Genomic DNA, 18159 nt, shown 5'->3' on the forward strand with positions numbered 1-18159 from the left:
CCAACAACTCGGTCATGAGCCCCCGCTGTGTGCTGTAGGGGGTCATATCAGCCCTTGGAGACCTAGAGAAGATGTGGTTCCTAAACTCAAGGAACACACACTCAAATTAGGAGGACAGGTGAAGAAATCAACGATCTGAAAGAAAGCTGAGTTTTGAGGGCAAGCTGAATTCAGGTTGGGGCGCTCCCACTTGCTGTGTGACTTTGGGCAGATTATTTAAGCTCTCCAGGCCGGGGGACCCATCTCAACACGGTGATAATAGGAAGTGGGGTTGTGGTGAGGATTGATTGAGTTGCTATACAGGTCAAGTGCTTAGCATAGTGTCTGGCACGTAAAAAATAAAGGAGGTGCCCAGTAAATACCAGCTACTCCCCTGGTGTTCTTACAGAAGAAGGTTTTCAGCGGAGTGTGTCAGGTAAGCGTGTGGCACACTTTTGGAATGATGAATTGGATGATAAACCAGCTGACTTTTGAAACGTGAGTGGACATTTACTTGATGAAGAAGCAGGTATGGGCACTCAAGGTAGACAAAGGAGCAATAGAAATGTATCCGTGCGAATTAAGATGCTGTCAGATACTTCTCTGCTGATGCAGGATAGATGCAGAAGGACTGGTAAAAAACCAGCATTGAACTTGGCCTAAACCGAGGTAGGGAGGCTGAAGGGCTTCCATTTTAGAAAGGCTCCGTCTCTGCTGTTTTTCTGCTAGGTCTCATTTCTGCATGAGCCAAAGAAGCTGTGTTCCCACTTTTAGGGGGAAGTAAGAAAGTTAATTCTTGTCTGAGTTTTGTCCTTGGCCCCCAGACACCCGATAATGTCTAAGAGGAGCCGGATCCCAAACACGTTCCAGGCTGACACTGGCATCAATATCTCTACTGTCGGGAATTTATGGAACCTGTTGTTCTGACACCTCTGATCGGAAGCCACCCTGGACTCCTGAAGAAACACGTACCTTAGACCCCTTTCCAATATAAGCCCCTAACCCCAAGCAGGGATGAGACTCATTCTCCTTTTCTTTCCAAGTCTCCCAGACAATCCGTCCGCTATTCTCTACCTGTCATTGACACTATTCAATAAAGTCTTTTCACTTTCTCTGGCTTGCATTTGATTTCTATCCTGCGCGAAGTCAAGGACCCCTTCGGCTGGTCCTGGGGGACCTTCCCTGGGTCCTCGGACTCAGCCTGCCTGTATCAAAACCAATGGTTATCCCAACAATGGGCATCTTTTCCCACGTTAAAGGAAGAAATTCTGCTGCAACAACATTCTTACGTTGGGGATCTTCCGCCACAACTTTTCTTAACCCTGGGGAGCCTGCTTCTGTGTACGACGAAGAGGCAAGGGACAGCAAATTGCACGTGTCCTTGTTACGATCACGTTTTCTGATGGAAAGGCGTTGACGTAATTCCTCGGTAATATTTTCTATACTGTTACTGCTTGAGCTGTTGAAGCCTACGCGTGCCTTAGGCCCGTATTTTCCACTGGAAAAGCATCTTTAGTTTGTGGGACAGAATCATATGTTGAAACCTTTCACGGGGTTCTGCAAAGAGCATTCCGAATGGTGGGTGCTCTGCCCCCGGACAAGCGTGAGGATGGGGGCTCTGGACTCACATGTAAACGAAGTTCTCCGGCAGCCAGTGACCCGGCTCCCTCGGTGCACCCACTCCATTGGCACGGGCAGACTAGGCTCTTCCTCCACCTACAGCAGGGACTCCTGGATTGCTTTTTCTAAGGGGGGCTGCTCCGGGTCTCCCCCCACTACAGACTTTCAACTCCGAGTCCTGTTCTGCGTGGTGTGGGCTTGCGGGTATGATCTCTGACAGCCTTCATTTACTGAGCCCTTCCTCTGAGCCAGGCGCAGAGCTAGATATCTACAACGGAACGCCGTTCACCAACAACTGTCCTGTGAGAACAATCGGTGTCCCTGTCTTACAGATGGTATCCAAGCCTCACACAGGCTACGTGATGGACCTAATTCATGCAGAGAGAGAGACAGAGCTTTGGTCTGTCTGACTTCAAAAACAGTTCTCCTAACTGACATGCTCTGTAAGTGGTAACTGAGGTCCCAGAGGAGTCCTAGCCCACCTGCAAGTAATACTCCAAAGGGCATGGGTCACCTTTTGGTTTTTTGTTACGGCTACCATTAAAAAAAAAAAAAAAACCTCAAAAAATATATATAAAAGTAAAGAAAATTGCATAATTAACACCATTTATCCATTAGACTAACTTCAGTAGTTATCAACAGGTTAATCTTGATTCATTTATTACTCCCTTTGCATTCCCCATTCCCACCCCAAATGGGTTATTTTATTTATTTTTATTATTTTTTAAAATGTTTATGTATTTTGAGAGAGAGAGAGAGAGAGAGAGGGAGCGCACGCACGTGCACGTGAGCTGGGGAGGGGCAGAGAGACAGAGAAAGCGAGAGAGAGAGAGAGAGAGAGAGAGAGAGAGAGAGAGAATTCCAAGCAGGCTCCGTGCTGTCAGCACAGAGCCCAACACGGGGCTCGATCTCACAACCGCGAGATCATGACCTGAGCCGACATCAAGAGTCAGATTCTTAACTGACTGAGCCACCCAGACGGCCCCCAAATGGGTTATCTTGAAGCAAATCCCAGACACCTTGTAGTTGCATCCATCAACGCTTCATTATGGATCTCTTTCAGATGGGAGTCTTTTAAAAACTAAGGTAACTGCAAAGCCACTGTAGTATTTCAAGGGAAAGGAACACACCAGGAAAAGGAATTCCTTAATATGTTCCTTTAGAACATGGATACCAAAGAGTTCATAGACTCTAAATGTGCAGCTCAAGGAGTTTTTGTGTACTGAAGCCACCCACAACCAGCACCCAGGTCAAGAAACAGACCACTGCCTGCTTCCCAGAGGCCCCCACAACCATATCCTACTCAGTCAGGCCCTACTTCCCCAAGGGTAGCCCTGCCCTGATGTCTGACAGCACAGATGTGTTTTGAGGCCACCATTTTCCTCTGTAGACAAAATTTTTAGAATCACTTCATGAAATGCCTTCTCCAACAAAAAGTGGATATATTTAGCAATGAGATTGCTCACACACAATTACGAAGCTTCTCCTGTCTTAAAATATCTACACTACAATTCACCTGATAAGGATGCCTTTATTAGACAAGGATGTCCTTATATATTGCTGAAATAAATACACTGTAGATGTAATGTTCAATAAATGTAGTATGAGCCCTAAATTAGTTTCGCCTTGCTAATGCCACAGCTAGGTGTGAGTCTTTCTGGTCAATGGAATGAAAAATGGAATGAAAAATGGAAGGTTTGCATGGGACTCACAGGAGGGATGCATTTCTTCGGACTTAGCTTCCTTTTTACTGGCTGGAACGTGGACCTGTTGGCTGGAGCTCGAGCAGCTATATTAGACTATGAAGCTGAATCATGGGCAAAGGATTATGGAGAAATAAGGCAAAAGGGACTTGGGTCCCTGACACTGCAACCTGCCATATCTACTGGACTCCTTTTAAACAGTAGAAATAAATTTGTATCCCGTTTTAGCCACTATCTTGAGTTCTTTCGTCACTCGAAGCTAAGCCTTATTCTAAGTGGTCCAATTACCTACTGTGGGCTTGACCCTGTAAACAGGCTTTATGTGCCTTATTTTACTTGATCGGTGCCACTCTCCAAAGTAGGAAATACTATCTTCATTTAACCAACAAAGAAACTGAATACATGTGACCGGCCCGACATCGCAGAGCCAGCAAATAAAAACCCTTCCATCCCGACCCTAGCCGCTGTCATTCCAAGGATCCCACCTTCAAGGATTGTTGCAACTATTGGGAGAGACAGACATGTATGTTCTAAACAGGACATAATACCTGGTGCGTAGAAGTGGCTGAAAATCTGTTGGGACGATGAGTAAAGAAGAAACAAAGTATAGAAGAAACAAAGCATATGGAACTAAAGTAACGAAGGCAGAAGCAAGGAGAGTCCTGGAGAGCGTGTCCGGGTCCCCTCGCTTCCCGATCCTGACCCTCTCCTCCCTCACCTGCAACTCCCATCTCTCCCCCTTCACACCGGCTTGTATCTTCCACTTTACATTTAAACAGCCCTGTTACTCACCATCCAACCTTGCCCTTTTCGGTACAGAATTTTGTTCCTTCTGCTTCTTAGTGGTCTCCTTCACCCCTGGGGGTCCACACCTTGCCCCTCAGGTCCCAGACTCTGCTGTCGGACTTCAGCCCTGCTAAGACCACCCTCTACCTAATCACCAAACTCGTCTCAGCCCCAGGCTTCTCCAGCTGGCACGCCCACTGCTGATCACTGCTTCCCTTAACCCTTTCTTCCCTTGGCCTCATGGTCGGTGCATCTTGACATACAGGCTCTCCTTCCCTTCTGGCCACTCCTCCTCTGCCCCATATTTTGTCCTCCCCATATATGTGGTGGCCCTCTAAGGTTCTGTCCTTGACCTCGACTTCTGTAAAATGGGGATAAATAACTGTGTCTATCACTCTATTTTACAGCCTGATTTTAACTACCTTTTTTTTTTTTTTGAGAGAAAGAGAGAGAGAGAGACAGAGAATCTTAAGCAGACTCCATGCTTAGTGCTGAGCCTGACACAGGGCTTGATCCCATGACCCTGGGATCATGATCTGAGCTGAAATCAAGAGTCAGACGTTCAACTGACTGAGCCACCCAGGCACCCCACATCCTGATATATTTTTTTTTTTTTTTTGGGTCTCAATAATATGTTGTGACCATCCTTCCTTATGAAATAAGAGCATTAAATTCACAGTGCCATTTTTCCTGGCTGCAGATATGCACATATGACAGCTTGTTAACCAATCATCTTTTGGTGAACATTTAGGCCGAACTGCATTTTTGTGGTTCTGGTGTTTACTGGGTTTTTTGTGAGTGTGCGTGGATCATGTTTTGAAACTAACGCCACTATATCACTTGGTATCTGAAGTAGTTACCTATGTGTTCATGGTTGTCTTTCTTTCCTATTATGGCAGATACAGAGAGCTGCCTAGCCAACAGCCATTCTCTCTCTCCCTTGCTCCCTGAATCCGGTGTTATTTTGGGTAATGAAGTGCCCAGCGGGTCCTGCTCTGGTCTAGTCATGGACATCTAATTTCTCTTTGCCAGATGTTTCCTAAGCTTCCTTTGTGGCCAGGATGTCCCTGTGAAAGAGTTACGGGAGCGGGCGAAGAAGACACGAGAGGGAGAGACACAAGGAGCGAAAGAAGGTGATCTCTTCTTTACAGAGAAGTGCCAGCTATTAAATGGGGAGGGGATGGTGGAGGCGGAAGATGGCCCTTTTGCAAACCCAAATATAAGAACTGATTCGGGCAAAGACCATCCAGGGATGCTAAAACCACTGGGCGAAGATGTGGGGAGAACCTATCCATCCAGTCTCAAGGAATCACGTCGCTTATTACAGACTAACGACACAAAAATGGAGTCTACGGTGGAGAGGCCCGGCAGAGACCACGGGTCTGGCTGACCTGACACCGAGTGTCTCCCGGTGTTGTGCAGTGTGTATTCACAACATTGTCTATGAGGTGCTTGGCAAAAAGATCTTATCTGAATCCTATCAAGCACCTAGGATAGCCCCGGTGTCCCATCTACAAGAAATATAGGATAGGGCGCCTGGGTGGGTTAAGCATCTGACTTCAGCCTAGGTCACCATCTCGCCGTTCCCGAGTTCGAGCTCCACGTCAGGCTCTGGGCTGACAGCTCGGAGCCTGGAGCCTGCTTGGGATTCTGTGTCTCCCTCTCTCTCTGCCCTTCCCCCACTCAGGCGTGCGCGCGCTCTCTCTCTCTCTCTCTCTCTCTCTCAAAAATAAAATAAACATGAAAAAAAAATTTTTTTAAGAAATAGAGGATATATTGGAATAAATGATACCCTGAAGGAATAATCAGAAAAATCCGGAATGTGGCTTGAGTCTTTCAAAAAAATCTATGTCATAAGAAACTAATAATGTAATAATTGATTCAGGGAATAATAACGAAGCTGGAGGAAGAGCACCGGTATAGATTAAAAGACGCCAAAGTGATATCACAAAAATTATAATTCCCAATCTTTGACTGGGAAGCAGTCAAAGTAGGACCAAAAAGGATATTCTGGGCACCACTGGGGAAATGAATTTGACCTAATTACTACAGAGAGAAAGAAAATGTGGCAAAATGTGAATAATTGGTAAACACAGTGAGGGCATACAATGTTCACTGCACTGTTCTTTTAACATTTCTGGAAGGTCTGAACATTTTCTAAAGAAATTAAAAATATTGCAAATGGCTGGAGGCACAGGAAAATATCCATAATGCGCTGCTAAGCAGGAGAAAAAGTCTAAAAACTAGGTTGACAGATTGTTTAGATTGTAAACTAGATTGTTTAGAGGTACACCTCTACGGACCCAGGAGAAAAGACTAGGTCTTTTTCTAGAAAAATGTTGGCCAGGTGCTTTTCCAGGTCTGTTTGTTTCTTCTCACTGAACATAAATGATGTTGTAGTTTAAGAAAAAAATAACTTTCAAGGAAAGATCCGGTCTCTGTTTTTCTGGGGTTTACATTCTAACCACAAGAAAGCTGAATGTGCTTAAGAGAGTCCCAGGGCTAGGGGCACCTCGTGGCTCAGTCGGTTAAGCATCCGACTCTAGATTCCGGCTCGGGTCATCATCTCACAGTTCGTGGGATCAAGCCTTGTGTTGGGCTCTGCACTGACAGCTCGCAGCCTGCTCCTGCTTGTGATTCTCTCTCTCTCCCTTTCTGCCCCACCTCCCCACTCCCCCTCTCTCTCTCTCAAAATAAATAAACTTAAAAAAAAGATAGTCCCAGGGCTAGGCCTCCAATTAAAACCTGCCACGTGTGACAATAGACAGGTGCTCAAACAATGCCCCTTCCCTAAAGCCCTTAAATACCTGAGGAAGTTTTCTTGTAGTGCCTTTAGGTATTCGTGAAAATAACTCCATTCATTCCAGTGGAGCCAGTTCAGCACGCGAAGGTTTTCCTTCCGCTTCTTCATGTTGATTAGGGTCAGTTCGATGACCTCGGCGTACGTCAGGATGGACTCAGTGGCTTCAGCCGTCAAGGAAACCGCCACATTGTCAGTTGGTATTATTGACTCTGAGCCTGATCAGCGGGATGGCCTCGTGCATGGCCGGGCCGGGAGCGGGGGGTGGTGAGATGGCAGAGTGGGGAAAATGACCTGCTTCTGGACCAGACCACTGGAATCTGAGCAGGAAATGACTCCTGCTCTTTGACCATGGCCTACTTTGAAAGGCAAGAGGCTATCCTCCCCAATAAAGCCCTTCTCTCCTCCCGCTGATGGAAAGGCTAGGAAATGCTTTCTTGGGACTGCCATCTAAAATTCCCACTCTGTCTGGTGACAGATGGTAACTACACTTATTGTGGGAGGTGCTTCATAATGTATAGAATTGTCAAGTCACTGTGTTGCACACACGAAACTATTACAGTATTGTAAGTCAACTACACTTCAACGAAAAATAAACAAATAAATACAATTCTTACTCTATCGTCACAGTGGCCAAGAGGAAGGGATTCCAACTTTCCTTTCCTTTCCGTCCCAAGGGCTCATCCTCTATATCATGTGTGTACGTTGAAAAATCCTCTGTGCCTCCCCCACCGCTGTGCCTCCCCCTCCCTCTCTACCCCTTCTGGATCCATCAGCATCTCACAAGTTTGGGATCTCAAGTCAAGATAAGTCATTGTCTACGTCTCCATTTTCTCCTCTGTAAAATAGGGGTAATCATTCCTACCTTAGATGACGTGAATAATAATTACGATAGTCATTACCTATTTAGAGCCAGCCATCTACCACATAATCCGGGTCACAACTCTATTGGTTTGGTATGATTATCCCTATTTGAGGAAGGAGCTGATCAAGACATTGAGCTCAGAGGTTAAACTGTGCACACGAGACCTTAAGGCCGGTGGCTTGCTGAGTTGGGACTCAGATCTGGGGCTATGTGTCCCCAGCCCAGGCTCCTTCCGCTGCATTCCACTGTCTACTGAGCAAAGAGGTGATACGTGGGAAAGTGCTTTATGAATAATAAAGTGCTATGAAATGTGAGCTATTATTCTCTGCCTATAGGCATATAAATACATTTGGGGATATGAGCTCTACCAGGCAAGTGCTGCCCAGTCCATTCTGGAAGCTCTTCCTGCTGGGAAACGGTGTATTGACAGGTAACGTTCAAGCACTTGTTACCTGCCAGGCACTATGGTAAGCCTTTATGGCTGTTGTGCCTGTATTCTGCATAACAGCCCTAGAAGGCAGGTGTCATTATCCTATTTTATAGATGGAAAACAACAACAACAACAACAACAACAACAACAACAACAAAACGAGGCTAAGAGAGAAGCTGAGACTTGTCTAAGGTCACTCAGCTGGTCAACAGTTGGGTTGTTATCTTGAGTCCAGGTTTACCAGATTCCCTGTTCTGACCCCCTATGGCAAACTGCTTGCTAGGACTCAGGACACCAACATGTCACATCTGTTTTCTTAAGATCCGAGCCGGTTCCCCAATCTTTAAGATAAATGCCAACAGGGCCAGGGATTTGCTGATGAGCCTGGAGGAGGGGTGTGTGTGTGAGGAGGAGGTTAGAACAAACCCATACCCAAAACCCTGATTGATACACACTCTAGGGTCAGTGAGCCTCTGGGAGGCATTACCGAGCTGCAAAATATGTTTGAACACCTAGTTAGCATTCACCCTGGTAGACAGGAAGAGATTTTGCACACAGGGAAATTTAACTTGCCCAGGATCCTACACAGCTAGCTCACGAGGCAGATTTGGAACTAAAACGACCCTTAGGCTCCTATCAATGGCTACCCTTGACGGGCATCTACTATGCGCCAAGCACTGTGCTCAGGGCTGGGTACCTCTCCACACCCTTGCTTCTGGGAGAAGCAGAGGCCTGGCGTAACGTGAGCTCTGCCCACTGGAGGAAAGGATATGGGATGCTCTTGGTTTTTTCCCTTCTGACTATCAACACGTCTTTGCCGTGCTGCTGCAGACTGGCGTGGTTCTGGAGGAAGTGCACAATCAGAGGGCTCTTCCCGTAAATGTTGAAGAAGTTCAAAGTCAGCTCAGGGCTTTTGCAGGCTGGGTAAGACTGAATAGGAAAGAGAGAGGGAAAAATAAGGTATTGTCATTTTTACACCCTGTATTAAGAAATGTGAAGGTACTCATCATATTCTTTGTCCAGTAACTCCAGTTTTAGGATGCCATCCTAAAGAAATTACACCAATTAAAGAAAAAAAGATTTAAGTACTAAATCAGATAGATATTTACAACGGCAAAAGATCAGAATAAACTGAGTGTTCAAGAAGATATTGGTATCTCTACCCCAAGAAATAGTTATGCCACTATTAAAATCTTTATGAAGAGTCAATACTAAGGAACTGTTTCATATCTGATAGAAGATTAAAAAATCAAGATGAACCGGGGCGCCTGGGTGGCTTAGTTGGTTAAGCGTCCGACTTCAGCTCAGGTCATGATCTCGTGGTTCATGAGTTTGAGCCCCACATCAGGCTCTGTGCTGACAGCTCAGAGCCTGGAGCCTGCTTCGGATTCTGTGCCTCCCTCTCTCTCTGCTCTTCCCCCTCTTGTGCTCTGTCTCTCTCTCAAAAAATAAATGAACATTTAAAAAAATTAAAAAAAAAAACCCAAGATGCAGAGTGCCTGGGTGGCTCAGTTAGCTGAGCATCTGACTCTCGATTTAGGCTCGGGTCATGATCTCAGGGTCGTGGGATTGAGCCCCGTGTCAGGCTCCACACTCAGTGCGGAGATTCTCTGCCCCTCTACTCTGCTTACGTGCTCTCTGTCTCTAAAATAAAATTTTTAAAAATCAAGAGGCAAAATTGGGTAGATGGTATTATGTATTTTCTTTTTTTTTTTTTAATGTCTATTTATTTAAAAAAAATTTTTTTCAACGTTTATTTATTTTTGGGACAGAGAGAGACAGAGCATGAACGGGGGAGGGGCAGAGAGAGAGGGAGACACAGAATCGGAAGCAGGCTCCAGGCTCTGAGCCATCAGCCCAGAGCCTGACGCGGGGCTCAAACTCACGGACCGTGAGATCGTGACCTGGCTGAAGTCGGACGCTTAACCGACTGCGCCACCCAGGCGCCCCAATTTATTTATTTTAAAGAGTGCGAGTTGGGGAGAGGGGCAGAGGGAGAGAGAGAGAGACTCTCCAGCAGGTTCCATGCTCAGCACAGAGCCTGACACAGGACTTGAGCCCATGATGGTGGGATCATGATCTGAGCTGAAATCAAGAGTTGGACACTTAACCAACTGAGCCACCCAGGTGCCCCTGTATCTCTTCTATGAAATAAATCAGTTAAAAAAAAAGATAGACGGGAGACTGGAAGCATAGTTACCAAAATGTTAACGATTCATTCGGCAAATATTTATTGGGTCCCTACCACGCGTATACACTGTTTTAGGTGCTGGGAATTCAGCCGAGAAGACAAATTCTAATGGAGCTTGCATTACAGTTGAGACAAAGACAATCAACAAACCAACAAATAAAAGAATAACATGACATTATGGAATAATAAGTGCTTCAGATAAGGATCAAGCAGGCGGGGCGCTTGGCATGTGACTCTTGAACCCGGAACTCAGGGTTGTGGGTTTGAGGCCACACTGAGTGTAGAGATTACTTAAAAATCTTAAAAAAAAAAAAAAAGAAAGAAAAGAAAAGAAAAAGAAAAAAAAAACGAAGTGGGACAAAGGGTGGAGGGTGGTGGGAAGGGAGACGGGGGAGGAGAGGGATCTTTTCCATGAAGTGGTCGGTGGCGGGGGCAGGGGGGGTGCTGTGAAAAGGTAAGGAACCACAATCTTTTCTAAGTGTGATAGAAGCCACCAGAAGGTTTGAGCTGGGGCTCAACGTAATCGGACTAATTTTTCTGCAGATCCCTAGGACTGCAACGTAGAGAAACTCCTGCAGTGGGTGAGAGGGGATGTGAGGAGTGGTTAAGAGGTCTCTGCAGTGGTTGGGGGGTGTTGGGTTAAAGAAGCAATACATTTTATTTAAAGAAGGAGTTATAATTTAACTAAAAAACTCTGCCTCCTGCATAAGGGCTGTGACGACGCCTGAGTGCACTCTTCTCTAAGCCTTTTTGGATTTGAATTGCTTCCTGAGATGTTTCTTCTGTCTATAACAGTCTCTGAACCTCGTCATTGGACATCTTGGGCCAGAAAACTGATGGTGGTGGGAGCTGTCCCGTGCATAGTAGGAAACTGGGCGGCATCCCTGGTTTCTAGACGCCAGTAGGATGCCATCTCCTCCTTTACTCCCAGCTGTGACAACTGGAAATGTCTCCAGGCAGGGGCCAAGTCTCCCAGGGGGCAAACTTGCCCCTCCCCAGCCCCTATGGAGAATCACTGTTCAACAGCAAGATCCCACTGGGATCACAGAAACTTGGGGCTAGTAAGGAAGCTGCACATCACTTAGCCCAAGACTCCTAAACCCTACGGCCTACGAAGGGGCAAGTCTGTGTTCACTGGTCTCCAGTGAAATGAGGGAAGGAAAAAAGAAGGAAAAAAAAATATTGCCGTAAATCTGACTTAAAGTGAGTGTATTCACTTTAAGGACGTTCTTTTATTCTGAGATTGCCTTTTCCGCTTTTTTGTATTAATAACCTTCCTTCTATGAAATGATGGTGATGGCAGATAAGCGGTCATTTTGCTTTAGTGAACTTATTTGGTGAAAAACAAATTGTTTCCCACAGTCTAGAAGATTCCAAAGTGGACCCAGGGTCCGCTAATCTCGTTCCCCATTTGTCCCAAACTTGTTCTTTTGTCTGCCCAGAATCCACCCTCCTTTCCTGACAGCCCCCGATTCTTGCACTGGACGGAGTTCACCTGCCCTCCACTGCCTTCAGGCTTGTGGGGACTTGAAGCCAAAAGTCTTGCTCCCCCAGGGCGCCTGGGTGGCTCAGTGGGTGAAGCATCTGACCGGCTCAGGTCATGATCGCTCAGTGCATGAGTTCGAGCCCCATTTTGGGCTCCGTGCTGACAGTGCAGAGCCTGGAGCCTGCTTCAAATTCTGTGTCTCCCTTTCTCTCTGCCCCTCCCCTGCTTGCTCTCTCTCTCTCTCTGTCTCTCTCTCTCTGTCTCTCAAAAATAAATAAACAATAAATAAACATTAAAAAATTGTGTTTTTTTTTTATTTTTTTTTCAACGTTTATTTATTTTTGGGACAGAGAGAGACAGAGCATGAATGGGGGAGGGGCAGAGAGAGACGGAGACACAGAATCGGAAACAGGCTCCAGGCTCTGAGCCATCAGCCCAGAGCCCGACGCGGGGCTCGAACTCCCAGACCGCGAGACCGTGACCTGGCTGAAGTCGGACGCTTAACCGACTGCGCCACCCAGGTGCCCCTAAAAAATTGTTTTCAAAAATTATTTTAAAAAATTCTTGCTCCCCTGTGAAGGCCACTAGCAGGGCCATCAGGGGGGTCTTCAGAGGTTTCACAGCTTCTTCCGGGGCCTGCCTCTCACCCACCCAGCTAGAACCAGTCAAAATTCCCGCTCCTGGGATTTTGAGCCTCGACTGGGGTAAACTGTAGACTGGAAACACATGGGGGCTCACCCATTCCAGACATGTTACCTTGAAGAGATGGTTCAAGGGTTGGAAGGGCCACGATTCTTCTCCCGGTCCCTGGACTCACTTCAGACTTTCTAGCTACTCGATGTTCTTCTAGTCTTTGCTCACGGTGGCCAAGGCCAGATTTTGGCACTTATAAGCAAAGAATTCCAACGAATATACCTCCTTTTGATAATATTAGCAACAGGGAATGGTCCATTTCTGCTTCCCTAACTCTGGAAACAAGGAACATATTACCCTCAGAAGCATCCAGTTCCACGGTTGGTAAGGACCTGATTTCTCCTTGCAGGGAGGAGGCAGGGGAGGGGGCTTGGGTACCGAGACCTGGGGACGGGAGTGCGAAGGGCTGGTCCTAGCCACGGCACCAGGCAAAGGCGGGCCAGCGTGCAAGAGGAGAGAGGTTCCGAGACGTCAGATCCAAGGGGCAGGGAGAAAGCAGAGTAGGGGCTAGGGTGAAGGGTTGGCATCAGAGACCTGGCAAGAGGAATGAGTTTCAAGAGGTCTGAGAGTCGGAGCTGGAACAAGCCCTGCGGACGGTCTGCCGCAGAGCCAGGGGGTAAAGCTGGTTTAAAATGACAACTTGGACCCTGAGGAAGTTCTTTCTTACCCGAGATAAAAATCTGACTCTCTGTAATTCTAACGGATCTTCCTCCAGAACCACGTGTTATGGAATAGTCCTTAAAATATCTGAGGAGAGCCCTTGATCTTCTCTCATTGTTGCCTTCTCCAACCTAAACATCCTTAGTGTTTTCGATGACTCATGGACAGGGGCGCCTGGGTGGCTCAGTTGGTTAAGCGTCTGTCTGACTTTGGCTTGGGTCACGATCTCACGGTTTCTGAGTTCAAGCCCCGCATCAGGCTCGCTGCTGTCAGCACAGAGCCTGCTTGGGATCCTCTGTCCCCCTCTCTCTGCTCCTCCTCCACTTGCACTCGTGCCTCTCTCTCTCTCTCTCTCAAAAAGAAAAGAGAGGAAAGTGGAGGGTGGGTCCAACTGGTGGGGCAACTAAAAGGTTTCTAAGAGCAACTCACTGTTCTTGGCCCCACTGTGATGAGGTCTCCCTTACTCTCACCTCTTTCAACTTAGTGATACCTTCTGTCTGCACGACACATACACAAGCCTGTGTGGGCGATTTTTCGAAAATGAAGGGAAGAGGGGGGTTGCATATTTGGGCCCGTGTGGTAGGTGCACAGCACATGCAGGACAGAAGAGGGGCTGGGTGCCAGTAAGCCCCCAAGTTCACAGACATTTGGGGAGAGGACTGGGCTTCAAACAAATCCTGTAACAAATGCTTGAGCCGATCTTTGGCTAAATTCAAAGGAGCAGAGTGACCCCTGGTGACATTCGGTTATGCGAGTAACGTTTTTGTATTGCGAATAGGTGATAATATAAAAATATTGGGGAAAAATTGGGAGAATATCTCATATAATCGTAGAGTGATAAAGATCTTTCTTTTTTTTTTTTTTCAACGTTTATTTATTTTTGGGACAGAGAGAGACAGAGCATGAACGGGCGAGGGGCAGAGAGAGAGGGAGACACAGAATCGGAAGCAGGCTCCAGGCTCTGAGCCATCAGCCCAGAGCCCGACGCGGGGCTCGAACTCACGGACCGCGAGATCGTGACCTGGCTGAAGTTGGACGCTTAACCGACTGCGCCACCCAGGCGCCCCTAAAGATCTTTCTTAATAAGAAATGAAATCAAGAAACCATAAAACAGAAGACCAATAAATATGGCTCTTAAAAAATTATAAGTTTCTCCCCCCAGATTACATTTTCTCACATAAAATACCATCATTAAAGTAAAAAGATTAAATAGCAAACATTTTTGCCAAACATGTGACAAAGAATTGAACTCCTACAAACGAATTATAAGCAAAAGACTAAGAACCTCAAAAGTTGTCCTATTTCTACTAAGAATAGAAAAAACAAAAACAGGGGCAGCTGGGTAGCTCAGTCAGTTAAGCACAATGACTTTGGCTCAGGTCATGATCTCACAGTTCATGGGTTTGAGCCCCACATCGGGCTCTGTGCTGACAGCTCAGAGCCTGGAGCCTGCTTTGGATTCTGTGTCCCCCTTGCTCTCTGCCCCTCCCCTGCTCACACTCTATCTCTCTCTCTATTTCTCTCTCTCAAAAGTGAATAAATGTTAAAAAAAAAATTGGGGGGCATCTGGGTGGCTCAGTCAGTTAAGCGTCCAACTCCCGGTTTCAGCTCAGGTCATGGTCTCGCGTTTCGTGAGTTGGAGCTCTGCATCGGGTTCTATGCTGACAGTGCAGAGCCTGCTTGGGATTCCCTCTCTCTCCCTCTCTCTCTGTCCCTCCCCTGCTTGCTCTCTCTGTCTCTCTTGAAATGAATAAATAAACTTAAAAAAAACATTTTAAACGTTAAAAAAAAATTTCTTTTTAAAGAAGTTAGACACAGAGTTACCATATGACCCAACAATGCCACTCCTGGGTATATACCCGAGAGAATAGAAAAAATATGCACACACAAAAACTTGTATGTCAATGTTCATAGAAGCAGTGTCATTCATAGCAGCCAGACGATGGAAACACCCCAAATGTCCATCTGCCAGTAGATGGATAAACACAGTGTGGTCTATTCATACATGGCATGTTACTCAGCCCTAAAAAGAAATTAAGTACTGATACACGGTACCACATGTATAAAGTTTGAAAACATTATGCTAAGTGACAGAAATCAGTGATACAAGGCCACCGATTGTATGATTCCATTTATACGAAATGCCCAGAAGAGGGAAATCTGTACAGGCAGAAAAGTAGATTGGTGGCTGAAGAGACTGGGGGGACAGGGGACCGGGGAGGGACTGCTAATGAGTATGCAGCTTTTTTTTGGGGTGATAAAAGTGTTCTGGAGTCAGATAGTGGTCATGATCGCACAACTAAACTAAAGCCCACTAAATTGTACATTACAATGCTGAACTGTATCGTATATAAATTGTATCCTTTTGAAAATCTTGGTTCTACCACCTACTAGCCATTTGGCGTGAAGTGAAATACTTAATATTTCTGAGCCTAAAATGGGGATAATAAGTAAAAACTACTTTTCATAGGGTTGTGTGAAGACTAAATGAGTCACTACATATGACGTGTTTAGAATGATGTTTGGTATACAGTAAGCACTCAATAAATGTTGGCCATTATGTGTTAGGTTGAAAAAGCAAAATGAAAATAGTGTATATTCTATTGTGGTTTGTATATATTAAAAAAAAGGTTTGTATTCCTTGATATCCGCCCGATATTTCTGGAAGGATATATGGGAAAATAGTGTTTGCCTCTGGGTCAGGGGCATAGGGTCTGGCGTGAAAGAGAAATTTACTTTTTATTACGTGCCCCGCAACGCTGCTTGATTTGACCATGGGCAAAGAACAGGCAGCAGGTTACACCCAAGCTGTGCCTCAAGTGGTAGAATCACACGTTCGCTCCTCGGTCAGGAGTGTCCCGCAGGCCCCCGTGAATAGCGTACTGAGCTAGCTCTCCTTTGGCACTTCCCTTCCCCTTGCCTCTGCCAGGCCGTTGGCTCTCAGCTGCTTCCCATTCCTGTTAACATCCACTCCACCCGCTTGACCTCCCCTCCCCACCAAGCTGGGTCACAGAGTAGGACACGACTGTTGGTCACCCACCGCCAGCCCTGTCGGCAGGAAGGGCCGTCACCACTGCTGGACTTTATTTTCCCCGTTTTATGGAAGGAGGTCAGAAAAGTTGAGTCACCTGCTCAAGTAACACAGCTGAAAAGATTCAGCACCAAGACCTGAACCCATGTCCGTCTGTCTTTTCCATCACGCCCTGCCCTACCTCTCAGAACGTCACCGCTAAATGCTGAGGGGCAACAGGCAGTGGTAAAGTATGGAGAAATGAAGAAGGCTCAAGAACTGAAGGCTGAAGGTGCCATTGATGTAAACTACCGTCTGCAGAGGTCTGTGGGGAAGAGCTAGGGGCGGGGACAGAAGAGGAGAGAAAACACATTAATCCAGGGACTTTCGAGTTCGGGGGACTTTGCTGGTGGCAAAGCTCAGTGATTCACAGCTCAGGCTCACAGTCTGACAGATCCGTGTGCAACTCTTGGCTTTAACACTCATCGGCTTTGTGAATTTAGACAATGCTCTGAGCATCACTTTCCTCACTAATAAACTGAAGAAGACTAGGAAGAGTTATCTCAGAGGACTGTGACGGTAAAATAAAATATACTGCGTGTACAGGTTTAGTTTAATGTCCGACATGTAGTAAATGCCCATTACATGTTAAATATCACTATCTCAGGTGAACCTCATAAGAACGCCATGACCTAGGAATTACTGTCCCATTTTCTAGAGTAGGGCAATGAAGCTCAGTGCTCTCTTCCCATTACACCAAGGCTCCTGAATTTCAAGCAGGTAATTTAAATCCCTGGAGAAATCCAGATAAAAAGCTCAGTCAACGGGGACCTACCTCCACCAGGAATTACTCTCAGGAGATTTCCTGACTATATCACCCACGTCTGTAAGAAATACCCCCATTCTGACCCTGACATCTTCACAGGGCTGGCTTTTCTCCCCAGATCTCCTAGCCCCTCTGAAATCATCTCTACTATTAAATTTCCAATCATGTGCTCACCTGCTTGGGAAGCATATTCTCATATTCTCTTGCTTCTGATATCCTCTTGACTTGGTTTGCAGCTTTCCTCAAGACCAGAGTCTGCCGGCGATTCTCTGTCAATATAACGTTGGCAAAAAAAAAAAAAAAAAAAAAAGGATCATTGGAGAGCATGTACGGCAGATCTCCGCTTCCTAATCGCATGAATTACCTGGGTGTATTCAGGTCATTGGGAAATAGTTCAGGTAAATTCATACAATCTCACTTGTACTTTAGCCAGATATATACCTGCGGCCACACATTTGTCCCTCTACTTATCTGTCCATCCATCCATCCGTCCATCTATCCATCCAACAAACATCCACTGAGCATTTACTATGTGTTAGGTCCATGCACGGTGCTGGAAATAGACTATCTTCGAGCAACTCACAGCTTAGTGGGAAAAAAAAGACATGCAAATAACAAGTGTAACACCAACTCAGACGCCATGCATACAGTTCTCTACAAGTTACACCATGGCCAGGGAATAAGGAAGGAGAGGCCTGATGGCTTTAAAAATGCTAAGCAGCAGGGTGCCTAGCTGGTTCAGTCAGTAGAGCGTGCAATGTCTTGATCTGGGGATTGTGAATTCAAGCCCCCCATTGGGTATAGAGCTAACTTTAAACAAACAAACAAACAAACAAATAAAATAAAATGCTAGTAGAATCAGGAAGCGTGTTGAGAATAAAAGACCCAACTCTTGCACAAAATTCTGGCTTTACTGTGGGAGAAGGTTGACACAGACCATCTTTTTTTTTTTTTTTTTAATTTTTTTTTTTCAACGTTTATTTATTTTGGGGACAGAGAGAGACAGAGCATGAACGGGGGAGGGGCAGAGAGAGGGAGACACAGAATCGGAAACAGGCTCCAGGCTCTGAGCCATCAGCCCAGAGCCCGACGCGGGGCTCGAACTCCCGG

The 18159-nt window shown here is 46.2% G+C and overlaps 1 protein-coding gene across 11 annotated transcripts in view; it reads right to left on the reverse strand.

The window, feature by feature from the left end:
- The window catches only part of FAM227A (family with sequence similarity 227 member A), a 79334-nt gene that overhangs the window by 13602 nt on the left and 47573 nt on the right, over positions 1–18159 (reverse strand). For 10 of the 11 annotated variants that reach the window (XM_045062367.1, XM_045062366.1, XM_045062365.1 and 7 more), the window contains 3 exons: positions 17224–17318; positions 8956–9113; positions 6896–7048 (listed from right to left, as the gene is read on the reverse strand). In XM_045062367.1, the coding sequence (XP_044918302.1) occupies positions 6896–7048; positions 8956–9113; positions 17224–17318 (406 nt within the window). Of the gene's footprint in view, positions 1–6895; positions 7049–8955; positions 9114–17223; positions 17319–18159 lie in introns of those variants that run through there. The other variant, XM_045062371.1, reaches the window with a different exon arrangement.

The sequence above is a fragment of the Felis catus genome, chromosome B4, assembly GCF_018350175.1.
Source record: "Felis catus isolate Fca126 chromosome B4, F.catus_Fca126_mat1.0, whole genome shotgun sequence".
In the NCBI taxonomy this organism is placed as follows: Eukaryota; Metazoa; Chordata; class Mammalia; order Carnivora; family Felidae; genus Felis; species Felis catus.